The 26,584-nt window shown below is 39.8% G+C and overlaps 2 protein-coding genes across 3 annotated transcripts; one reads left to right on the top strand and one right to left on the bottom strand.

Annotated features, from left to right (window-relative positions):
- Positions 1–1,084: 1,084 nt before the first annotated feature.
- On the bottom strand, positions 1,085–17,511 carry LOC138324266 (WW domain-binding protein 2-like). Its single transcript, XM_069269345.1, has 10 exons — positions 17,355–17,511; positions 14,875–14,977; positions 14,009–14,147; positions 10,956–11,045; positions 10,543–10,558; positions 10,135–10,265; positions 3,991–4,025; positions 3,531–3,726; positions 2,504–2,599; positions 1,085–1,637 (listed from the first exon to the last, which is right to left on the bottom strand). The coding sequence occupies exons 1-10, from the start codon at positions 17,411–17,413 to the stop codon at positions 1,471–1,473; spliced, it is 1,032 nt and encodes a 343-aa protein (XP_069125446.1). The 5' UTR covers positions 17,414–17,511; the 3' UTR covers positions 1,085–1,470.
- Positions 17,512–17,556: 45 nt separating this feature from the next.
- LOC138322884 (uncharacterized) lies at positions 17,557–25,766 on the top strand. 2 transcript variants are annotated; one of them, XM_069267084.1, is made up of 4 exons: positions 17,557–17,647; positions 22,034–22,421; positions 23,144–23,272; positions 24,942–25,766. In XM_069267084.1, the coding sequence occupies exons 2-4, from the start codon at positions 22,145–22,147 to the stop codon at positions 25,178–25,180; spliced, it is 645 nt and encodes a 214-aa protein (XP_069123185.1). In that variant the 5' UTR covers positions 17,557–17,647; positions 22,034–22,144; the 3' UTR covers positions 25,181–25,766. The 2 variants fall into 2 exon arrangements, with proteins under 2 accessions (XP_069123185.1, XP_069123186.1); XM_069267085.1 differs by lacking the exon at positions 17,557–17,647 and adding an exon at positions 17,664–17,737.
- The last annotated feature ends 818 nt before the right edge of the window (positions 25,767–26,584 follow it).

Raw genomic sequence — 26,584 nt, 5'->3', positions numbered from 1 at the left:
ATACATAATGTTAAATATGTAAAGTTAACAATAAAACAATGCTGGATTGCTGATACATAAATAACAATAACATTTCCCCTCCATCCTGTGTACAACAATATTTACAGGTAAAACACACCATCATCTCCTCCAATCAGTGGACATTCACTGTAGAATTCCAACAGATTACAATGAATTCCACAAAAGATTATTTTTTGTGTCAAAGGCATATATGTACACGATTAAACACCAATTATTGAAAATGATTTATATCACAAATGCCATTATGTACAGGATTTCTATTGCCACCTAGGTTCCAGCCCCCCAACCCCCCTTCCCTGTATGTAACTTTGGATCTGGAGCCTAGGACATCTTTGATCATTTACAATGATCTAAAACAATATACACAACTCCCCAACTTTGCCAGATCATGAGTCCTGAGATACATACTTGAATTCTTCAAGATAAATACATTAAAATGTAAAGTTAACAATAAAACAATGCTGATTGCTGATACATAAATAACATTTCCCTCCATCCTGTGTAAACAATATTTACAGGTAAAACACACCATCATCTCCTCCAATCAGTGGACATTCACTGTAGAATTCAATTTATTCAAAATTCCACAAAAGAATGGCTATTTCTCATCAAAATAAAAACAAAACCAATTATGATGAAAGTGTATTTTAAGATTCTCCAGCGTGACACATTACCTTCATGACATTTGAGTCTTGAGTATTTCAGACAAAGCTCAGGTTTATACCTTGAATATTTTAGAAATGCAATCTATTTGCAGGTGTACATGTAATTTAACAGCCAATTTATTTAAGGATTTCCACAGGACACCTCAATGTCTTAGCCAGCACAATGATTTGGTCCCATACAGAGTCAGAAAAGTAAATATACTATTGAAATACAACAGAAATATCAGTCAGTGATTCTCCAGTGTCAGTGGAAGTAATAAAAACACAATTCTCTATTGTCGCACTGTGAAAGTGTTGTTGTGGACAAAAACTGTAATAATGAAGAGTACATTTAGGAGCGATGTCTCAAGTACTAGTACCAAGATTAAGTTTTAAAAATGATAGAATTTCTGAAGATATTACCTGTAAAATATTTAATGCAAAAACTGGTAACAAATCAAATGCAGGTACACCAATCAATGAATTCAGTCCATTTCTTAACTTAATTTTGATAAACTTTTGTATAAAGAATGTATGCTACGCAGTAATATCAATAATACGTGGAAAGAATGATCTCCCTTAGTCAGTTCTATGGTATCTTACTTCTCTGGAGATGACAAGCACACAACAGTAAGATATTATACTGTCTAAAATCTGAATTCAAAACAGGCTTACATTACCAAACGTTAACAAACATAAGCCGTACACAATATAGATCTAAATAATGTGTGTTACTGTGAATGGCCGGCTCAATATAGATCTAATTATGTGTGTAAATAGCTGAATCCCAGAACCAAGATCATCATTAGTTGTTCTTCTTGGCAGCTTCTGAGTATGATGGGGGTGGGGCTCCATACTGAGGGGCGCTGTAAGGGGGCACCTGATAGGGAGCCGCATTGTTGGGTACATACACATTGTGAGGGTTAGATGGGTTGTAATATGCCCCTCCGGCAGCCTCCTGTGCTTTGGCATCTGTTCAGAGAAGAAAAGATATTAAACAGATCGTTTTATCATTTTTAATTTGATGATTATATCAGTCTAAATGTACATGACACATTGAAATTATGTTGATTTTATAGATTCCTCCGAGAACAAGGAAAGTAACAGTTAGTATAACGATACTATAGTATAAGCCTTTAGATATATAATGATACTATAGTTACAGTCTTTAGATGTATAACGATACTATAGTCACAGTCTTTAGATGTATAATGATACTACAGTAACAGTCTTTAGATATATAACGATACTATTGTAACAGCCTTTACATGTATAATGACACTATAGTAACAGCCCTTCGATATATAATGATACTATAGTAACAGCCTTTAGATGTATAATGATACTATAGTAACAGTCTTAAGATGTATAACGATACTATAGTAACAGCCCTTAGATATATAATGATACTATAGTCACAGTCTTTACTATAGTAACAGCCCTTAGATATATAATGATACTATAGTCACAGTCTTTAGATGTATAATGATACTATAGTAACAGCCCTTAGATATATAATGATACTATAGTCACAGTCTTTAGATGTATAATGATACTATAGTAACAGCCCTTAGATATATAATGATACTATAGTAACAGCCTTTAGATATATAATGATACTATAGTTACAGTCTATATGTATAATGATACTATAGTAACAGTCTTTAGATATATAATGATACTATAGTAACAGCCTTTAGATATATAACGATACTATAGTAACAGCCTTTAGATGTATAATGATGCCATAGTAACAGCCTTTAGATGTATAATGATACTATAGTTACAGCCTTTAGACGTATAATGATATTATAGTAACAGCCTTTAGAATTATTTACCTGCTGCAAAGCCGTTGGTCTGTGGTGGAGGATAGGGGGGACTAGAATCCACCCCTGGGTAAGGAGGAGGGGCCTCTGTCGTATACACATATTCAGCTGAAAGGTAAGATATTTCAGTTTCAGAGCACACAATAATTTTCAAATTAAAGCCAATTAGCAAAATAAATGTAAACCCACTAATTAAATTTCACTTCAATTTATCTTTCTCATCATTGTCACTATAACATGATCTATTTGAGAGAACAAATGATACACAAAGTAACTGAATGTATGATAGTTAACATTTGCTCTAGCTTGTCTGGGGTGAGGCAGTACTAACATGGTGGGGCAGTACAAACCTGGTGGGGCTGTATAAAACCTGGTGGGGCTGTACAAACCAGGTGGGGCTGTAGGAAATGTTGTGTAGGGTACACTGCCCTAGTCTGTCTGGGGTGGTGCTGTAGGGTACACTGCCCTAGTCTGTCTGGGGTGGTGCTGTAGGGTACCCAGCCCTAGTATGTCTGGGGTGGGGCTATACTTACATCATGGGTCTGTAGGGACTGTTGTATGTACATCGTAGGGCTGTAGGGTTCCCAGCCATAGTGGGATGTAGGTAACCCAGCCCTAGTTTGTACATTTAGGGGCTGTAGGGTACCTAGTCCTAGCTTGTCTGGGGTGGGGATGTACTTATGTGGTGGGGCTATAGGGAATGTTGTATAGGGCACCCAGCACTAGTTTGTACATGGTGGGGCTGTAGGGTACCCAGCCCTAGTTTGTCTAGGGTTGGGCAGTACTTAAGTGTTGGGACTGTAAGTAATGTTGTATAGGGCACTCAGCCCTAGTTTGTACATGGCGGGGCTGTAGGGTACCCAGCCCTAGTTTGTCTATGTTGGGTTGTACTTAAGTGTTTGAACTGTAAGGAATGTTGTATAGGGCACCCAGCCCTAGTTTGTATATGGTCGGGCTGCAGGGCACCCAGCCCTAATTTGTACATGGTGGGGCTGTAAGGTACCCAGCCTTAGTTTGTCTAGGGTTGGGCTGTACTTACGTGGTGGGGCTGTAGGGAATGTTGTGTAGGGTACCCAGAGTTTATCTAGGGTGGGGTTGTACATTTTGTACTTATATGGTGGGGCTGTAGGGTACCAAGCCCAGCTGTAGCTTGTCTGGGTAGGGGCTGTATTTAAGTGGAGGGGCTGTAGGTAATGTCCTTTAGGGTACCCAGTCCTAGTATGTCTGGGGCGTGGCTGTACTTACGTGATGGGGCTGTAGGAAATGTTGTGTAGGGTACCTAGCCCTAGCTTATCTGGGGTGGGGCTGTACTTAAGTGGAGGGGCTGTAGGGAATGTCGTGTAGGGTACTCAGCCCTAGCTTGTCTGGGGTGGGGCTGTACTTAAGTGGAGTGGCTGTAGGGAATATCATATAGGGTACCAAACCCTAGTCTGTCTGGGGTGGGGCTGTATTTAAGTCGAGGGGCTTTAGGGAATGTCGTGTAGGGTACCGAGCCGTACCTTGTCTTTGGTGGGGCTGTACTCAAGTGGAGGGGCTGTAGGGAATGTCGTGTAGGGTACCCAGTCCTAGTATGTCTGGGGTGGGGCTGTACTTACGTGGTGGGGCTGTAGGGAATGTTGTGTAGGGTACCCAGCCCTAGCTTGTCTGGGGTGGGGCTGTACTTAAGTGGAGGGGCTGTAGGGAATGTCATGTAGGGTACCCAGCCCTAGCTTGTCTGGGGTGGGGCTGTACTTAAGTGGAGTGGCTGTAGGGAATATCGTATAGGGTACCCAACCCTAGTCTGTCTGGGGTGAGGCTGTACTTACGTGGTGGGGCTGTAGGGAATGTTGTATAGGGTACCCAGCCCTAGCTTCTCTGGGGTGGGGCTGTACTTAAGTGGAGGGGCTGTAGGGAATGTTGTATAGGGTACCCAGTCCTAGCTTGTCTGGGGTGGGGCTGTACTTAAGTGGAGGGGCTGTAGGGAATGTTGTATAGGGTACCCAGCCCTAGCTTGTCTGGCGTGGGGCTGTACTTAAGTGGAGGGGCTGTAGGGAATGTCCTGTAGGGTACCCAGCCCTAATCTGTCTGGGGTGGAGCTGTACTTACGTGGTGGGGCTGTAGGGAATGTCCTGTAGGGTACCCAGCCCTAATCTGTCTGGGGTGGGGCTGTACTTAAGTGGAGGGGCTGTAGGGAATGTCGTGTAGGGTACCCAGCCCTAATCTGTCTGGGGTGGGGCTGTACTTAAGTGGAGGGGCTGTAGGGAATGTCGTGTAGGGTACCCAGCCCTAATCTGTCTTGGGTGGGGCTGTACTTACATGGTGGGGCTGTAGAGAATGTTGTTTAGGGTACCCAGCCCTAGCTTGTCTGGGGTGGGGATGTACTTACGTGGTGGGGCTGTAGCGAATGTTGTATAGGGTACCCAGCCCTAGCTTGTCTGGCGTGGGGCTGTACTTAAGTGGAGGGGCTGTAGGGAATGTCCTGTAGGGTACCCAGCCCTAATCTGTCTGGGGTGGAGCTGTACTTACATGATGGGGCTGTAGGGAATGTCGTGTAGGGTACCCAGTCGTAGCTTGTCTGGGGTGGGGCTGTACTTAAGTGGAGTGGCTGTAGGGAATATCGTATAGGGTACCAAACCCTTGTCTGTCTGGGGTGGGGCTGTACTTAAGTGGAGGGGCTGTAGGGAATGTTGTATAGGGTACCCAGCCCTAGCTTGTCTGGGGTGGGGCTGTACTTAAGTGGAGGGGCTGTAGGGAATGTCCTGTAGGGTACCCAGTCCTAGTATGTCTGGGGTGGGGCTGTACTTACGTGGTGGGGCTGTAGGGAATGTCGTGTAGGGTACCCAGCCCTAGCTTGTCTGGGGTGGGGCTGTACTTAAGTGGAGGGGCTGTAGGGAATGTCGTGTAGGGTACCCAGCCCTAGCTTGTCTGGGGTGGGGCTGTACTTAAGTGGAGGGGCTGTAGGGAATGTCGTGTAGGGTACCCAGCCCTAGCTTGTCTGGGGTGGGGCTGTACTTAAGTGGAGGGGCTGTAGGGAATGTCCTGTAGGGTACCCAGCCCTAATCTGTCTGGGGTGGAGCTGTACTTAAGTGGTTGGGGCTGTAGGGAATGTCGTGTAGGGTTCTCAGCCCTAGCTTGTCTGGGGTGGGGCTGACATAAAGTGGAGTGGCTGTAGGGAATATCGTATAGGGTACCCAGCCGTAGCTTGTCTGGGGTGGGGCTGTACTTAAGTGGAGGGGCTGTAGGGAATGTCCTGTAGGGTACCCAGCCCTAATCTGTCTGGGGTGGGGCTGTACTTAAGTGGAGGGGCTTTAGGGAATGCCGTGTGGGTACCCAGCCCTAATCTGTCTTGGGTGGGGCTGTACTTACATGGTGGGGCTGTAGGGAATATCGTGTAGGGTACCCAGCCTAGTATGTCTGGGGTGGGCTGTTGGCTGTATTAGTGATGGGCTGTAGGGAATGTTGGGTGTAGGGTACCCAGCCATAGCTTGTCTGGGGTGGGGCTGTACTTAAGTGGAGGGGCTGTAGGGAATGTCCTGTAGGGTACCCAGCCCTAATCTGTCTGGGGTGGAGCTGTACTTAAGTGGTGGGGCTGTAGGGAATGTCGTGTAGGGTACCCAGTCCTAGCTTGTCTGGGGTGGGGCTGTACTTACGTGATGGGTCTGTAGGGAATGTTGTGTAAGGGTACCCAGCCCTAGATTGTCTGGGGTGGGGCTGTACTTAAGTGGAGGGGCTGTAGGGAATGTCTGTAGGGTACCCAGCCCTAGTGGTCTGGGGTGGGGCTGTACTTAAGTGGAGGGGCTGTAGGGAATATTGTATGTAGGGTACCCAGCCCTAACTTGTCTGGGGTGGGGCTGTACTTACGTGGAGGGGCTGTAGGGAATGTCGTGTAGGGTACCCAGCCCTAGCTTGTCTGGGGGGGCTGTACTAGTGGAGGGGCTGTAGGGATTTAAGGGTCCCACCCTAGGTGTCTGGGCTGTACTTAAGTGGAGGGGCTGTAGGGAATGTCGTGTAGGGTACCCAGCCCTAGCTTGTCTGGGGTGGGGCTGTACTTAAGTGGAGGGGCTGTAGGGAATGTCGTATAGGGTACCCAGCCCTAGCTTGTCTGGGGTGGGGCTGTACTTAAGTGGAGGGGCTGTAGGGAATGTCCTGTAGGGTACCCAGCCCTAGCTTGTCTGGGGTGGGGCTGTACTTAAGTGGAGGGGCTGTAGGGAATATCGTATAGGGTACCCAACCCTAGTCTGTCTGGGGTGGGGCTGTACTTAAGTGGAGGGGCTGTAGGGAATGTTGTATAGGGTACCCAGCCCTAGCTTGTCTGGCTAGGGGCTGTACTTAAGTGGAGGGGCTGTAGGGAATATCCTGTAGGGTACCCAGCCCTAGTCTGTCTGGGGTGGAGCTGTACTTACGTGGTGGGGCTGTAGGGAATGTTGTGTAGGGTACCCAGCCCTAGCTTGTCTGGGGTGGGGCTGTACTTAAGTGGAGTGGCTGTAGGGAATATCGTATAGGGTACCCAACCCTAGTCTGTCTGGGGTGGGGCTGTACTTAAGTGGAGGGGCTGTAGGGAATGTTGTATAGGGTACCCAGCCCTAGCTTGTCTGGGGTGGGGCTGTACTTAAGTGGAGGGGCTGTAGGGAATGTCCTGTAGGGTACCCACCCTAGCTGTCTGGGGTGGGGCTGTACTTAAGTGGAGTGGCTGTAGGGAATATCGTATAGGGTACCCAACCCTAGTCTGTCTGGGGTGGGGCTGTACTTAAGTGGAGGGGCTGTAGGGAATGTTGTATAGGGTACCCAGCCCTAGCTTGTCTGGCTGGGGCTGTACTTAAGTGGAGGGGCTGTAGGGAATATCCTGTAGGGTACCCAGCCCTAATCTGTCTGGGGTGGAGCTGTACTTACGTGGTGGGGCTGTAGGGAATGTTGTGTAGGGTACCCAGCCCTAGCTTGTCTGGGGATGGGCTGTACTTAAGTGGAGTGGCTGTAGGGAATATCATATAGGGTACCAAACCCTAGTCTGTCTGGGTCGGGGCTGTATTTAAGTCGAGGGGCTTTAGGGAATGTCGTGTAGGGTACCGAGCCGTACCTTGTCTTTGGTGGGGCTGTACTCAAGTGGAGGGGCTGTAGGGAATGTTGTGTAGGGTACCATCCTAGGTCTGGGTGGGCTGTATTAAGTGGAGGGCTTAGGATGTGTATAGGGTACCCAACCTTGTCTGGGGTGGGCTGTAGCTTAAGTGGAGGGGCTGTAGGGTGTGTGTAGGGTACCCAGCCTAGCTGTCTGGGGGGGGCTGTACTTAAGTGGAGTGGCTGTAGGGAATATCGTATAGGGTACCCAACCCTAGTCTGTCTGGGGTGGGGCTGTACTTAAGTGGAGGGGCTGTAGGGAATGTTGTATAGGGTACCCAGCCCTAGCTTGTCTGGCTAGGGGCTGTACTTAAGTGGAGGGGCTGTAGGGAATATCCTGTAGGGTACCCAGCCCTTATCTGTCTGGGGTGGAGCTGTACTTACGTGGTGGGGCTGTAGGGAATGTTGTGTAGGGTACCCAGCCCTAGCTTGTCTGGGGTGGGGCTGTACTTAAGTGGAGGGGCTGTAGGGAATGTTGTATAGGGTACCCAACCCTAGTCTGTCTGGGGTGGGGCTGTACTTAAGTGGAGGGGCTGTAGGGAATGTTGTGTAGGGTACCAGCCCTACCTTGTCTGGGGTGGGGCTGTACTTAAGTGGAGGGGCTGTAGGGAATGTTGTATAGGGTACCCAGCCCTAGTCTTGTCTGGGGTGGGGCTGTACTTAAGTGGTGGGGCTGTAGGGAATGTTGTATAGGGTACCCAGCCCTAGCTTGTCTGGGGTGGGGCTGTACTTAAGTGGAGGGGCTGTAGGGAATGTTGTATAGGGTACCCAGCCCTAGCTTGTCTGGGGTGGGGCTGTACTTAAGTGGAGGGGCTGTAGGGAATGTCCTGTAGGGTACCCAGCCCTAGCTTCTCTGGGGTGGGGCTGTACTTAAGTGGAGGGCTGTAGGGAATGTTGTATAGGGTACCCAGCCCTAGCTTGTCTGGGTGGGGCTGTACTTAAGTGGAGGGGCTGTAGGGAATGTGTATAGGGTACCCAGCCCTAGTATGTCTGGGGTGGAGCTGTACTTACGTGGTGGGGCTGTAGGGAATATCGTGTAAGGGTACCCAGCCCTAGCTTCTCTGGGTGGGGCTGTACTTAAGTGGAGGGGCTGTAGGGAATGTTGTATAGGGTACCCAGCCCTAGTTTGTCTGGGGTGGGGCTGTACTTAAGTGGAGGGGCTGTAGGGAATGTCCTGTAGGGTACCCAGCCCTAATCTGTCTGGGGTGGAGCTGTACTTACGTGGTGGGGCTGTAGGGAATGTCATGTAGGGTACCCAGCCCTAGCTTGTCTGGGGTGGGGCTGAACTTAAGTGGAGTGGCTGTAGGGAATATCGTATAGGGTACCCAGCCGGTAGCTTGTCTGGGGTGGGGCTGTACTTAAGTGGAGGGGCTGTAGGGAATGTCCTGTAGGGTACCCAGCCCTAATCTGTCTGGGGTGGGGCTGTACTTAAGTGGAGGGGCTTTAGGGAATGTCGTGTAGGGTACCCAGCCATAGCTTGTCTGGGGTGGGGCTGTACTTAAGTGGTGGGGCTGTAGGGAATATCGTGTAGGGTACCCAGTCCTAGTATGTCTGGGGTGAGGCTGTACTTACGTGGTAGGGCTGTAGGGAATGTTGTGTAGGGTACCCAGCCATAGCTTGTCTGGGGTGGGGCTGTACTTAAGTGGAGGGGCTGTAGGGAATGTTGTATAGGGTACCCAGCCATAGCTTGTCTGGGGTGGGGCTGTATTTAAGTGGAGGGGCTGTAGGGAATGTCCTGTAGGGGTACCCAGCCCTAATCTGTCTGGGGTGGGGCTATACTTAAGTGGAGGGGCTTTAGGGAATGTCGTGTAGGGTACCCAGCCATAGCTTGTCTGGGGTGGGGCTGTACTTAAGTGGTGGGGCTGTAGGGAATATCGTGTAGGGTACCCAGTCCTAGTATGTCTGGGGTGAGGCTGTACTTACGTGGTAGGGCTGTAGGGAATGTTGTGTAGGGTACCCAGCCATAGCTTGTCTGGGGTGGGGCTGTACTTAAGTGGAGGGGCTGTAGGGAATGTTGTATAGGGTACCCAGCCATAGCTTGTCTGGGGTGGGGCTGTACTTAAGTGGAGGGGCTGTAGGGAATGTCGTGAAGGTACCCAGCCCTAGCTGGTTTGGGGTGGGGCTGTACTTAAGTGGAGTGGCTGTAGGGAATATTGTATAGGGTAGCCAACCCTAGTCTGTCTGGGGTGAGGCTGTAATTACGTGATGGGGCTGTAGGGAATGTTGTGTAAGGTACCCAGCCCTAACTTGTCTGGGGCGGGGCTATACTTAAGTGGAGGGGCTGTAGGGAATGTCGTGTAGGGTTCCCAGCCCTAGCTTGTCTGGGGTGGGGCTGTACTTAAGTGGAGTGGCTGTAGGGAATATCGTATAGGGTACCCAAACCTAGTCTGTCTGGGGTGGGGCTGTACTTAAGTGGAGGGGCTGTAGGGAATGTTGTATAGGGTACCCAGTCCTAGCTTGTCTGGCGTGGGGCTGTACTTAAGTGGAGGGGCTGTAGGGAATGTCCTGTAGGGTACCTAGCCCTAATCTGTCTGGGGTGGAGCTGTACTTACGTGGTGGGGCTGTAGGGAATGTTGTGTAGGGTACCCAACCGTAGTTTGCCTGGGGCGGTGTATAGGCTGGAGGTGAGGGCCTGGTGTATTGGGCTGTAGTGGAATGTATGCTGTAGGCTGGGTACCCGAAGCTGAAACAAATGCAGGAACTTTGTCATTTAATTTGAGATTTTATCAAAGGTTTAGGGCTGTAATTCTTGAAGTGAACCCAGCCAAATAAGGCTTGAATGGGGTGGGGCTAAACACTTAAGTTGCTGAATGTTGTAGAGGCTACCCAGGCATTCTTTTTAACTTGTCTGATCCTAATTGGGCTGTATTTGCAAATCAAACCTGTCGAAAATGCTTTGGGGCTAAACGCCCTTATTTTCTGGTATATGTATGTTATGGTTTGTACATGTTAGTACCCACATAGCTTTTGGTTGGTCTTTAAAGAGGTGATCCAATTACGCTTTTTTCGTATATCTATCCATGTCTATTATTTAGTGATTATTTATGTTGAATTTCAAATATTGAGTACATCTTTGACACAATAGGTATAATAGTTGTGTATCATTACAACTTAAGTTGCTAGTAACAATCCTATACATGCACAGATTATGAAAATGTGGAAATTGTTTTATTTTGGGTCATTTTCACCTAGAAATATAGAGTGCATCCTTGAATAAACTTGGCATTTCTTCTGAAATCTATGGATAAAATTGTGGGCCAAAAAGAGCCCAAACCATACATACCTGGTAGTCCTTTCAACAATGAAATAATTTTGCTCCATTTTTTTAACTGCCATGTAATTTTTGATTTTGTGGAATTTTAATGCTACATACCCAGCTGGCCAGCCTTCAGCATTGCTGTACCAAACTCTATGGCTCCACCACTGGTAAACCAAAGTTTGAATCTGCATTCTCCCATCCAACCTGTTGTCAGTGTTAGAAATACAATGCAAATCTCGCTCAATTGAAGTAGCTACATGTTGATATAAACATTACAATAAAAGTTCCAAGGATATTAACTTTTTCTTTCAAGTAGAAATGAATGATATTTATCATAATTAAAACAGTATAAATGTCTTTTTCACAAATTTTCTGCCTCTTGGCCATCTTCATGTACATAGAAAGACAAGAAAAGCTAGGTGAAACCCATCTTGAACCACTTGATATCTATCATTTGTTAGCTTTGCTGTTATATGTGTGTGACATTAATAGAAGTAGTCAAAGGGGAAGTAACTCCATTTTGTGCATCGGGAGCCTGTACAGAAATAATAAGGTTATGCAAAACATTATATTTTAATGATGTTTGAATTGAGTGTAAAATGGCATTTACTGTCATTGCAGTTAAATCCATGATTCAATACAACATTTTGAAATAAAAAATCACTGCAAGTGTTTGGACAGACACGATAAAATATTCTGTATTATTGTATTGACCTTACTGTGGTTGATCCTGACTTTTATATTGTATTGACCTTACCGTTGTATTCTGGGTTGATCATGCCTTTTATATTGTATTGACCTTACCGTTATATTCTGGGTTGATCCTAATTTTTATATTGTATTGACCTTACTGTGGTTGATCATGCCTTTTATATTGTATTGACCTTACCGTTATTTTCTGGGTTGATCCTGATTTTTATATTGTATTGACCTTACCGTTATTTTCTGGGTTGATCATGCCTTTTATATTGTATTGACCTTACTGTTATATTCTGGGTTGATCCTGACTTTTATATTGTATTGACCTTACCGTTATTTTCTGGGTTGATCCTGACTTTTATATTGTATTGACCTTACCTTTATATTCTGGGTTGATCCTTATTTTTATATTGTATTGACCTTACCATTATTTTCTGGGTTGATCATGCCTTTTATATTGTATTAACCTTACTGTTATTTTCTGGGTTGATCCTGACTTTTATATTGTCTTGACCTTACCATTATTTTCTGGGTTGATCCTGATTTTTATATTGTATTGACCTTACCATTATTTTCTGGGTTGATCCTGACTTTTATATTGTATTGACCTTACCGTTATTTTCTGGGTTGATCCTTATTTTTGTATTGTATTGACCTTACATTTATTTTCTGGGTTGATCCTGATTTTTATATTGTATTGACCTTACCATTATTTTCTGGGTTGATCCTGCCTTTTATATTGTATTGACCTTACCATTATTTTCTGGGTTGATCCTGACTTTTATATTGTATTGACCTTACCGTTATTTTCTGGGTTGATCCTGATTTTTATATTGTATTGACCTTACCATTATTTTCTGGGTTGATCCTTATTTTTGTATTGTATTGACCTTACCATTATTTTCTGGGTTGATCCTGATTTTTATATTGTATTAACCTTACCATTATTTTCTGGGTTGATCCTGCCTTTTATATTGTATTGACCTTACCATTATTTTCTGGGTTGATCCTGACTTTTGTATTGTATTGACCTTACCATTATTTTCTGGGTTGATCCTGATTTTTATATTGTATTGACCTTACCATTATTTTCTGGGTTGATCCTGCCTTTTATATTGTATTGACCTTACCATTATTTTCTGGGTTGATCCTGATTTTTATATTGTATTGACCTTACCATTATTTTCTGGGTTGATCCTGACTTTTATATTGTATTGACCTTACCGTTATTTTCTGGGTTGATCCTGATTTTTATATTGTATTGACCTTACCATTATTTTTTGGGTTGATCCTTATTTTTATATTGTATTGACCTTACCATTATTTTCTGGGTTGATCCTGATTTTTATATTGTATTGACCTTACCATTATTTTCTGGGTTGATCCTGACTTTTATATTGTATTGACCTTACCATTATTTTCTGGGTTGATCCTGACTTTTATATTGTATTGACCTTACCGTATTGGTTGATCCTGACTTTTATATTGTATTGACCTTACCGTTATTTTCTGGGTTGATCATGCCTTTTATATTGTATTGACCTTACCATTATTTTCTGGGTTGATCCTGACTTTTATATTGTATTGACCTTACTGTGGTTGATCCTGACTTTTATATTGTATTGACCTTACCGTTATTTTCTGGGTTGATCCTGACTTTTATATTGTATTGACCTTACTGTTATTTTCTGGGTTGATCCTGACTTTTATATTGTATTGACCTTACTGTGGTTGATCCTGACTTTTATATTGTATTGACCTTACTGTTATTTTCTGGGTTGATCCTGACTTTTATATTGTATTGACCTTACTGTTATTTTCTGGGTTGATCCTGACTTTTATATTGTATTGACCTTACTGTTATTTTCTGGGTTGATCCTGACTTTTATATTGTATTGACCTTACTGTTATATTCTGGGTTGATCCTGATTTTTATATTGTATTGACCTTACTGTTATATTCTGGGTTGATCCTGCCTTTTATATTGTATTGACCTTACCGTTATTTTCTGGGTTGATCATGCCTTTTATATTGTATTGACCTTACCGTTATTTTCTGGGTTGATCCTTATTTTTATATTGTATTGACCTTACTGTTATATTCTGGGTTGATCCTGATTTTTATATTGTATTGACCTTACTGTTATATTCTGGGTTGATCCTGACTTTTATATTGTATTGACCTTACTGTTATATTCTGGGTTGATCCTGACTTTTATATTGTATTGACCTTACCATTATTTTCTGGGTTGATCCTGACTTTCATAATGTATTGACCTTACTGTTATATTCTGGGTTGATCCTGCCTTTTATATTGTATTAACCTTACTATTATTTTCTGGGTTGATCCTGACTTTTATATTGTATTGACCTTACCGTTATTTCTGGGTTGATCATGACTTTTATATCGTATTGACCTTACCATTATTTTCTGGGTTGATCATGACTTTTATATTGTATTGACCTTACCATTATTTTCTGGGTTGATCCTGCCTTTAATATAGTTGGCTCCAAACACAGGTTGTTCCAGTTCTACCTCTCTCATACAGTAGAATGGCATATTGAAGGACTGCAGCATGTCATCCTTTTTCTTGTTGGTGAAGATAACCTTCACATAATCAAAGGGACATTAATAAGAAATAGATAATGTCAAACCATATGGAAACTTTAGAAACTCCAACTTACAAAAATTACAAAAGTTTTTTAAGCAATATAATTCAATTTTGTACAGTGCTCAATTGTAGATGTGATTTTTCATTTATCTCATTATGTGATTTTGGTAGGTACATCCCAGCTGATCTATGTATTCCCTTTATAAAATGCAAAACACTGCCACATCACAAAATACAAAACACTGCCACATCATAAAATACAAAACACTGCCACATCATAAAATACAAAACACTGCCACATAAAATACAAAACACTGTGCACATCATAAAATACAAAACACTGCCACATCATTAAATACAAAACATTAAGTGAGAAGATGTTTTTTCTTTTCGTTTGAGTGGCAGTATGGGGTTACTGTTTTTCTCTGCATCAATATGATGTAATTAGTTTTATAGATGTAATATCTATAATTTAGAATTGGTGGCTGATACTCACTAGATGTTTAGTATTTTTTTAGTTTACTACCAAACATAGTTCCTATACTACATTGTAGTGTTTCATTGTGAAACTCTAAGCCATTTTATTTCAGACTTTTGTGATTGCTTTATAACCTCTGTGAAATATTCATTCATGCTTAATTAACTATCAAGAAAATTGCAACATGAAGTTCTTTTTACATTTTTGATGGATCTTTCAGTACCTAATTCCTACGATCTACATACCCTATGTGTTGTTAAGTATATCCTCCCCTTCTTTGTCCCTTTGAAATGAGCCAAGTCTTTACAATCAAATCCCATCTCAACACCATCACAGTAGATGAGAATCCTGCAAAAGCAATCAGATGTAACAAAATCAAGTCTCGTTTGGTGTTATATAATCCACCCAAGGAATATAACATAGTGAATTTCTGAAACTGAAGGCATTTCTGGAGAAATCACTGTAATGTCCAACTTCATAGCAATACACAGTGTTCTTATTCAATTCTTGTGATGTACATCAAAAGACAAAACTATGTGTCTCATTTGTTGTCACACATACAGCCTTCAGTTTGCTATTGCGTAGTTCAGGGGTGGATACAATGATGAAAGGTGTAACCCCTGGAATATAATTGAGGTATCGGGATATTTTTTATAGTTAAAAAAGAACTGATACTAATTATATAAATAAAGCTGTCTTATTATTTAAAGGCCGATAGCCTTTCTGAAACTGCTGTTGATTTTTAAAATGGGAATGTAAACGATATTGATGAATTTGGAGAGTCGCAAAATTCATTAGCTAACAGTTAATACTATACTTATCATCACCTTCTAAACAATTTCATTAAAATAAGTTAATTAAATGGTAATTTTCATAACCTGGGTTGTCTTATATTTCACGCCGTCGTCCTAATTTCCACGCATTAATTGACTATATTGTCAGACGGCAAAACAGCGAAATTAATCTTCTCTGTTACAACATAAGGTTAAGCAGAATCATTTGTTTGGTGTTGTAACCTCATCTTAGGCCCTAATCGATATACATTTTCTTGTTATTATTGTTTTTAAAGAAACTTTTATTTTTGTTTCCGACAGGGCCCTTAAGAACCCGTGCCTTCAAAACTTAATCTTTCTAACAATTTAGTGGCATTTATAGCAAATGCTTTTTTGTGGTGATGCATGGTGCCTTATGGTTCCTTGAGGGAAGTCTAAATTTTCATGCCATATTATATTGAAGTATTAGTTATATTGCAATAATAACATATCACAGCCATTAATTCAGATTATAACATATGTAAAGTGACATATAAAACTTAAAGAAGAAGAAAGCATCAGCTTGGACCATGCATCATGGTTGTTGTGATGGTGCTTTACCATTTATATTAATTTCTCTCAGAGACAAAGAGTTATAAAGGACAGTCCCTTAACTCGAATAACAATCTCGTTCAGTATTTGCATCTGGCCAGTGTTCTGAGGTTCTAGGTTTGAACTCCTGTCTGGTTGCTACATTTTCTCTAATCTCTCTTGTCACAAAATTGGTGAGCTTACACAGCAGGGGGATCATAAATTCGAACTCCTATGCTATGTACTAGTTGGTGCTTTGGAGTGTAGCAGAATCAGACTCAAAAGTTGAGCATCTTTGACCACAGTTACAGTACTTGATCAATCGATAGAGCAAATCCATCTTGATCTAATGTGTGGAGGTTGGGGGTTTGAACCCCGGTTAAGCCAGTACTAATAATACCAGTGGAATAACTAAAATTCATAAACAATTAACATAACAATTTAGCTGTATTAATCATGCATCACATAATCGCTGAATCGCTGAAATGACATCTTTGGTAAGCTTCTGGGCTTGTTTGACGTATGTTGATACTTTCTTCAACTGGTATAGTACAATACATGCGCGTACTATTTGTTTAAAACTTCCGGTTGCGTTAAAAGGTGTATATATTTGACACTTGGTAATCATTCGTTAATTCCTGTAATGTTGATTTTGTACATATACGGTACATCATGGTGACCCTATTGGGTGTTAAAAATAACCTCTCCATTTAAAATGATAGTGGTTGTTTAACAGTTCATTCTACCACTACACAGTTCAGTTGACTAACTCACTAGTAGAACGATGGTCGAAATTTGGTTGGGTGGTTGACCCACAATTTGTTCAGTCTGTATTTGAAGCAAGTAAGCGTTGGTGATGTAACCACTTCCTCTGAGAGCGAGTTCCATGTCTTAATTACTCGATTACTGAAGAAATTTCAAGTTGAATTTAGCCTAACTCGTTTTTTTTAAGAGTTTTTTCGAGTGTCCTCTAGTTGTTATACCCGTTAGTTCTCTGAACATAGTTGTTTGATCCAGAATGTCTATTTTGTTTAAAATCTTGTAGACTTGAATCACATCTGCCCTCTTTCTTCTATATTCTAAACTTAACATAACCATATTTACTGAGCAATTCTTTATAGTATAATTGATTCGCATTTTTTTCATGGGGTGCATACATTTTTATCATTATCAGAAATATACAGAGTTTATATGGCTTATATATGTATGATTCTGTTATTATAGCCAGACTGGATTTCAAGCACCTGTGATTTGATCATAAGGACATGAATCACTCAAACTGAAAATGTACTGTAGTATATGGGCCTGATTAAAAGATAGAATTAGCATTTAGCCTTCCTTGATTTAAGTTTATCAAGAATAAGATTTCGGAATATATATACCTTTCGCCTGAAAATATCAGGACTCCTCCAAATTGTGCATGTGCTGTGTTGACAGACATCCTTGTTGTATTTTTGTTGACTATTCCTGCTATACGTCATTTGCCCACATTCGGAATATCATGTTATTGACTTTAGGGTTGTGCAGTAGTAAAAGAATCCAAGATGTTCCGATGGTAAACAATCGCTGTATATTAAACGTTTGACTAGGAAGAACATAAGAACGTTGCAGAAAAAGCGTTTTTAAAGATACAGACGTCTATTGAAAAATGCAACCGATGAACGTCCTAGTTTTTGTAAGTTATTATTTAATGCGTCAACTCTGATTTAAAATATGCAACAATCCTATTTTGGAGCAATATCATACATTTGTGTTGTGGTGTAAGGTACCGTATTTTTGTATTATTGATAAACTGGTCATAATATGCAAACGTCCCCCGGTAAATTTTGCCGACATCGAATAGCCTGATAGCCTACAGTAGGTCTTATCAAGGATTTATAAGTGAGAAGGATTCGTGACTGTCTCTTTACACTACTAAACACCACGCGAGACGCCTATGAACCGGGAATAAAAACCGTTTTTCTCAACAAATACTTGTCTTATCAAGTCTTATCAACGTAACACCAATGTAAAGTTTATTAATTTTCACAACGTTTATCATTTGCTTTAAGGACGTAAGATTTAGAAGATATGTCTTAAATTTTCGTTAAAAAAAACGACAGCTCATGAAATGACGGCCCTGCTTCAGAAAGTAAGGCGGTAACCCTCGCATCCGCAAGCTACATCAAAGGCTGCGCCGGCGGATATCAAAGGAAAACGGTCGTCGCCCAACGTCACGGTCATTGCACAAACACAAAAGCTCCTACGTTGTACTCCCCAAAAACCCAGTGTGACTTATCCTTCTCATATACGTCCTTGGTCTTATCAATCCTTCTCACTTATAAATCCTTGGTCTTATGTATAAAAAATGAATGTCTCGCCAAGAAGGGTAAAATCAGCTGTTAATTTCGCCTAGTATCTCCATTAATTGTTCTTCAGTTTTGCTTTGAACACTGGTAAAAAATGACAATTGCAAATTAGTAAAAACCAGATATTGAAATCTCTAGATCTAGGTACTAAAACATATTTTCTGGTTGGTTTCTTTTTTTGAAATATTTTATTTATATTATCAGATATTTGAACTTGTGTTATTAAAAACTGCAGGAGAGGAGAAAATCTAAGCGGCCAGACCGGGATTCAAACCTGGGACCTCCGAACACTAGCCGAATGCTCTTCCGCTGAGCTTACTGGTCACTGATGTTTGACCTGGCCATAACATGAGAGTCGACTGGTCAGCCGTTTTTTATCGGACGTTACTTTCTGGGACACGACGTAATGTTCCAAAAGTGTCTCATCGTGCTACATGTATGCCTCTAACATTGTTGGAGTAATGTTTGACTCAGTCCAATCCGGCTACACTCCTCCTTCATTTTTTAAAGTCTTTCTCCTCGAAGACTAGCTGCAATATTGTACCTCAAAAGACTTACAATTGGTGCCTATTACTGCTAATGGAGCAAAGTAATGGTTTTACAAACCGTTATCAAAACGTTTGCATGCATTTTATCTCACTTGTTTTATATCGCTTACCTACTAGGCAATAAAACTGAACCTTATAAAATATAAAATTCTCAGCGAGATATTAATTTTTTTACATATATATGAAGGTCTTTCTGAAGAGAATTTATACGGGAAGTCTACAAATTATGAATTTGATGTCTTGTGAGTGATACGGTAGATATTAAGAATATGTTTGTTTTGGACAAAAATATTATGTAAAATAATTGGAAACCTACAAAAAAGTATAGAAAATTGTGCCAGAGTGATTTTCGGAGGCACTACTCCACTAGGACACATAGGGACCAATTCGTACCTGGCTGAAAGATATAGTAGGCCTGGTTCGTATATTCGTTCTACTTGAAGACATACAAGACCCTTCTAAAAGGAGTGGGTCGGTTTGGTTTGTACATAGTGTTAAATATGGTCTCTGTCACTCAGCTGATGGAGCATCCTTCTTTTGCTCAGTCAGTAAAGCTATAGTTATTTTACACTGGAGGCAATCAACAGGAATGTGTATTTTCCCTGTTCTTCTACATTGGTGCCCAACTAAATTACCCATGGTAAATTGTTAAAGAGTTTCGGGTTGAAATTTAGGAAATCTCATGAAAAACAGGGGAAGTAGTGTAAAAGGAGCGGGTCGGTGTGGTTTGTAAATAGTGTTAAATATGGTCTCATGTCATCAGTCACTCAGCTGACAGAGCATGTTTTTTTGGCTCAGTCGGTAAAGGCGTATCTTTTCACACCAGAGACCCGGGTTTTTTCACACCAGAGACCCGGGTTTTTTCTCACCAGAGACCCGGGTTTGATCCCTGGTTGCAACACTCTACAGGAATGTGTATTTTCGCTGTTCTTCTACACCCTTATACCACTACTGTGTGTATTTAGTTGGGGTCAAGTTTAAAACAGGAGAGGAAAAAAATGTAGCAGCCAGACTGGAATTTGCACTCACCGATGGTCGACCCAGTACAGTCATGCTATATATAAATGGTACGGTATTTGACTGGGTTGATCATCAGTGACCAGGTAGCTCAGCAGTAGAGCAATTCGGATTGGGTGTAGCTTTTATTCTAAGGATCCGGGTTCGCATCCCAGTCTGGTCACTACATTTTCTCCTCTCCTGTTACATAAAGAAGAAGAAAATATGTTTTGTTTTTACAAAGAAAAAAAATGTCAGGAACACAGGCACAGTTGTTACCACATGCAGTCAAATCTGTCTATAAAGCAATATATATATACTTTATAGACCTTTATAGTCAGGTTTCTTTTTTAGAGATGTCAATGTTCTAGAAATTGCACCAAATGGGATTGATAACTCTGTCCATATAGATGTGCCCTTCAGCAGGTTTTATACTTGTAACTTAATTAATACACTTTACAGTAAGACATGGTGATACTGAACCTCTGGGGACTATCAAAATCCCTTTGTAATAAGCATATTTCATTGTACAAATATTACAGGCCTCTTATAGGATCTATAAAGGGGAATGCAAACAACTATATTATAGCCACAAATTCGCTGTAAGCATATGTTCATTATAAACATGTTTTACTGTATCCCATTTTGTTTTTACACTTTATTTATTTCATCTTTTTAATTTCCAAACGGTTGACTGAAAATTGGAAAAATAAAACAAGGAAATATCATTTAAAGTCAAAGGTTATTGGTGAATATATTTATGTTTTAGCAAACAAAAAAGAACAGAGTTTATTAATATCTAAATATTTTGTTCCTGGCCTGTGTAAACAGATCACCTGACTATAAAGACCATTTTGGTTGTCTCCCTTGAAAGGCTTTCCAGACTAGTTTGATCGTCAAACAAAATATAATAAATTCGGATGTTTTCTAAACTATTTTATTACTGGATTTCCCTGTACAATAAGAAAAAAATTACCAAAATTTTTTCACTCAGTCTTGTCAGCACCTTATATTTACATTTTCGCTGCAGCTATATGTGACATTACCAAGTACAGTTGGAGATCATCAGTTCATGAACTGCCATTTGCTTATTTTTATACCGTTATCATTGTGACGTCATATAATTGTCGTGACAGATATCATGGAAGATAGCTGTTCAAGAGGCTGTTTCATCTTTAAATATTTACATTTCCGTTTTCTCTTTGCTCTATAACCTTAATCGTTTACACTTGCGTAAACGCAGTGGTTGCCGCGCGAGAATACACTCACCGGAACACTGACTTCCGCAAGTAGTGTGAATGCGCATTCGGTTAGGCCTATAGTTTCTGTATGAAACATCTTCAATAGATTGCATGTATGAATGATATGTAAATCTTAAATTATATATCAGCAAATAAAAAATTAACAAATATTGTGTAAATGGGATGAAAAAAAGATAAAGTCAATGTGGAACTATATTTTGTGTACTCTCTGAATTTGACAACTTTTCCCGCCAAATTGAAGCCAGCTGTTCCGGGATTCCATCAATTGACGGGCTGTTCCAACGATCGTATAACATTGGAAAAACGGAGTTTTATTTTATTTGAACACTTAATTTGAATGAAATGGTAGAGCAAAATGTAAATATAAGGAATGATTTTTATTGTTTGTTGTTTACTGGTGTGTAAACTGCATTTTTTGTACAGATATTTCAACATGACGCGCTGACGCGCGTCATTTAAAATATCTGTACAAAAAATGCAGTTTACACACCAGTAAACAACAAACAATAAAAATCATTCCTTAAATAAATTCTTTATTTATTATAGATACAAAATCTCTTGAGGTTTTATCATGAAATTGTTATCAAATGTAGATATAAGCATTGATATAATGCATTCAGTTGGAAATTATGGGAGTATGAATGCCTACTGAACAGTGGTGAATTTAACATGAAGTGCTAACACACTTCATTGAATATGCCACTGTCCAGTTGGCATTCATGCATACTCCCATAATTGCCAACTGATCATGAATGCAGTTCAAAGCTTAAATAAACTTCTGAAGACAATATTCTTGTTCTTTACAGAATGTATAAGAGCTTAATAAAAAAATTTAATGCTGACTTTTTTGATGAACTAAACAGTATGACTGTTACACTTTCTACAGTTGCTGTATCTTTCTTTGCAGATATCAAAAACGATGATTATCCAGTGTGCATGCGAGACCTTTAATGACCTGGTGAATGGCTAATTATTAAAAACAATAGGTTTATGACATAACAGTTTACAGCAACACAAAATGACAGGTAATCAGCAGGCCTCTAGTCCACGGAACTCTGGAGGTGTGTCGGTACGACCGAGCGCCCGGTCCTACATGGAATACGTACGTCAGCAGCGGAATCTTGTTGTAAAGGAAGATGATTTAGGAAGTCCACGACTATGGCGGCAGATGACATGTGGATTTGTGTGTGCGGCCATCGTAGGACTGTGCATGTTGACAGTAGGAAGTGTGTTTATAGCCAAGGCTATAGAATCCCAGTACTCAATCACCATCATGCTTTGTGTCATGGGCATGGGTAAGTTAGTAATTAACTGTACATATTGGAATATAAAAACTCTGGTGGGAGATACAAAATGGTGATTTGGCCATGTGACCCAAAAAAAAATTTGGTATTCATATTATATGTAATTTTCATAATGGCAGCAATAATATTAGGCAAAGTTTATAAATGTCTGATCAAAACTCATATTGGTAACATTTAGCTAATGACAGAGCACATGGTATATATAGGTACCATGTTAAAGTTAGGGATTGTTTCAAAAATGCCCTAAATAAAGTCATTTTGTGTAGCATTTTTAAGTTGAGTGCTATCAGAATTTAAAACATTTTGCACCAACAAATTCCAGTTAGTTAACTAAGAGAAATAGAGTGCTCTTGGAATTTTGGTGAGGCCCACAGGAATAGGATGAGTTCAGGACTCAGCTAGCTAGCCAAGCTGCTAATACAAAATTCTTTTGTGATTTACAGGACTCAATGAACTTTTAAGAACTCTGTATTTTTCTTTGTACTGGCCATGGGACTCAGCAGAATTTGAAAATTAGTGTTCTGGACTTGTCTTGAAAATATACTGCATAAATTGCTGACATCACTACAATTTCTTTGAATGTTAAACTGATCAGCCAGTCTAAGCTTATCCCTATGTATGAACAATGTCAAGTGACATCTATAAGATACTATGGTCTTACAACTTGTATATTTCTTTCTGAATAAAATTCTTTTTGAATTGGCTCTTTTCAGTCTGTGGTCTCATCATATTGGTTGGAACATTTATCCTGGGAAAGCTATGGATATCAAGAAAATGGCGGATAGCCCATGGACAGCAGCCTTCTCAGCACCCACCACAGCAGTGTTTCCACACCTGCTCAGGTAACAATAACAAACCTGTACAGAGACAAACAAATGAGGCTTAACACATAAACTGTTTTAATTTGTATAGATATGTTTGATAGTATTTAGAATTACACTGGTAGGTGACTTTAACAAACCTGTATAGAGACAAACATCTGAGGCTAACACAAATAAACTGTTTATATTTGTATAGATATGTATGATAGTATTTAGAATTACACTGGTAGGTGACTTTAACAAACCTGTACAGAGACAAACATCTGAGGCTTAACACATAAACTGTTTATATTTGTATAGATATGTATGATAGTATTTAGAATTACACTGGTAGAATACTTAATATTTCTCAATACTAACTTACAAAAAGTGAAATTTTGATTGAAATTAGTGTACGAAGAAGACTTTGAATTTTTTTTTAGGTCACCATTCCAATAGTCTTTTGTCCGTTGTCTTCCGTTGTGTGACGTCCATTAACATTTCCTTGTGAACGTGATAACTGAAGTAAATATTCACTGCGCGTAATGAAACTTTATATGTAGACTTACATTGGAAAGATCATGAACCAGTTTGAAAATAAGCTTGAATTGATTGTAAATTACGGAGTTATTACCCTTTGCAATGATAATTAGTATCAGACCTTGTGAACACGATAACTTAAGTAGATATGCACTCAGCTTATTGAAACTTTGTATGTAGACTAACATTGGATAGATCTTGGAAGAGTTTGAAAATCAGCCTTATTTGACAGTAATTTACGGAGTTATTGCCCTTTGCACTTAAAATTATCATTGGACTTTGTGAACGAGATAACTTGAGTAAATGTGCACCGAGCTAAATGAAACTTTGTATGTAGACAAACATTGGATAGATCTTGGACAAGTTTGATTCGATCATAACTTACGTAGTTATTGCCCTTTGCAATAATAATTATTGAACCTTGTGAACATGATTACTTGAGTAAATATGAACCGAGCTTAATGGAATTTTGTATGTAGACTAACATTAGAAATATCTTGGACGAGGTAGAAAATCTGCTTGAGACAACGATAATTTATGGAGTTATTGCCCTTTGCACTAATAATTATTATTAGACCTTGTGAGCACGATAACTTTAGTAAATATGCACTTATCAGCTTCATGAAACTTTGTAGTTAGACTAAAATTGGAAAGATCTTGGACAAGTTTGAAAAGCGACCTGATTAGATAGTTATGAAGTTATTGCCCTTTGCAATTATAATTATTGAATCTTGTGAACATGATAATTAACTTAAGTACATATGATCCGAGCTTAATGAAATTTTGCATATAGACTAACATTGGAAATATCTTTAACAAGTTTGAAAATAAGCTTGATTCTACTCTGACTTATTTACAGAGTTATTGCTCATTTCAATTATAATTATTGAACCTTGTGAATAAGGTAATTTGAGTAACTATGCACCAAGCTTAATGAAACTTTGCATGTAGACCTATTAGATGTATGTTCCTATTTCGTGAACAAAAGATATCAGTTTGCTAGTAAATTATATAACTAAGTTGTATCAAATATCAGGTGACGGTTAAGGCCCATGGGCCTCTAGTTATAAAACTGATATACAGATGAAGAAAATTTTAATTGTGATGAATGTATGACTAACCTTTTGTAAAATTTATACAATTTTCTGTAAATGAATACTTTTACCAACAGTAATCAACACGCCCTCCCAGGACCAGTTGGCGTCCGCTGTTGATCCTCCGCCAGCCTACGAGACCATTATGATGACTGACCTACCCCCAGGGTCTATTTCCCCCGTCCAATCCCCTGACGGCGAGCCATCCACTTCCCAGTGTACCACCAGACACCATGTGAAAGCTGTCATGGCCCTCCCACCAAATTACTCAGACGTAGTATCGGCTCCACTCCCGTCATATGGGGAACCTGTTTAAGCTGACATCTTTACAAACCAAAAACTACTTTTATCAGCTAAATGTTCTCTTCAGAGAGTTTGCTATTAAGTATTGAATTTAATGTTGACTTTTGTTTTGCATAAATGTTTTTAAACCAGGTTTGTTTTTCTTGCAGTAAAAAATTGAAATACTTAAATTTGAAATTTAGACAAAATGACATTTTTATTTTGACAAAAAGGCATCATTACAATCATTCCATATATTCATCATAGTGTTGATGGGTACCAGGAATGTCACAGAAGTTTCCTGATTCTGTTTTAAAAACATGAGTGTACACTTTAATATATTAACATGTACCTGTTTAAGTTTTCTGTGTATCAAATTATGGTTTTATTTGATCACTATCACTTACTCATTTTCTGTGATAATTCTGTAACTTATAGTTATATAATGAGAAAAAAGGCAACAACATCAAAACAGTTCATGATATACTCTCAAGTAGGTCAAGTTGATTATGTTTTGTGGTATTATTTAAATATTCTTCTCACAGGAAATACAGATGTATGGACTGGTTATAATATGTATTGTGTATCTAATATCTGTATCTCTCGCCATGATTGTGATCAAAAATACCAAAATTACGAAAACTTGAATTATTCAAAAAACATATATTAAAGTTTATTAAATTCTCTTTTCACTTTGTTTAGATCCATGAAAATATAACTACACTCACAAGAATCTGTCATAAATTTCTAACCAACAGTATAAAATACATGTATATATATGATCAGATACTGTACTATAATATATATATATATTCTTTTGATTAGAAATTTGTGCCAGGTCCCTGTGATTTAACCTCATTGAAGATCCATTGTCTAGTATCAACTTATAGTTCTTTTTGTATTTTGCTGGATAAGATACATATTTTATTATGGTATTAAAAAATTAATTATTATTTTATTTTTTAAGCACAAGGACAAGATTTGTTGTGAAATGTTTTTATTTCTTATTTTATATATTTTATGATGTAAGTATCAATTTGATTATGCTTTCATATTCACCATAGAATCTTTTGACAAGTTAAGGATATGTACATGCTTTGAACTAAATGTGAGTATAAAATCACAAATCATTAATGTTTTGTGACCTGATATTATACTGCCACCGTTTACTCAGCAAAAGATGATGGCTTTCGGGTAAGATTACTACATAAGTTTGGATTACAGAAAACTCCTTTAATCTTGAAATTAAAAGGACACGATATTTGGCTTATTGTTGTTAAAGATTGATCAAATTTGTAGATCCTTTATCTTCCTGTTACATGTAGGATCTGGCACATTCAATACCAGATACAGGATACATATTGATTATCATAGGTTGATGTTCCAAGCTTGAGAACAACATACATGTAGTGTGAAGAATAGAACCATATGACTGATC

Source organism: Argopecten irradians, chromosome 5 (genome assembly GCF_041381155.1).
Source record: "Argopecten irradians isolate NY chromosome 5, Ai_NY, whole genome shotgun sequence".
Taxonomy (NCBI): Eukaryota; Metazoa; Mollusca; class Bivalvia; order Pectinida; family Pectinidae; genus Argopecten; species Argopecten irradians.
This window is presented reverse-complemented; position numbering and strand designations above follow the sequence as displayed.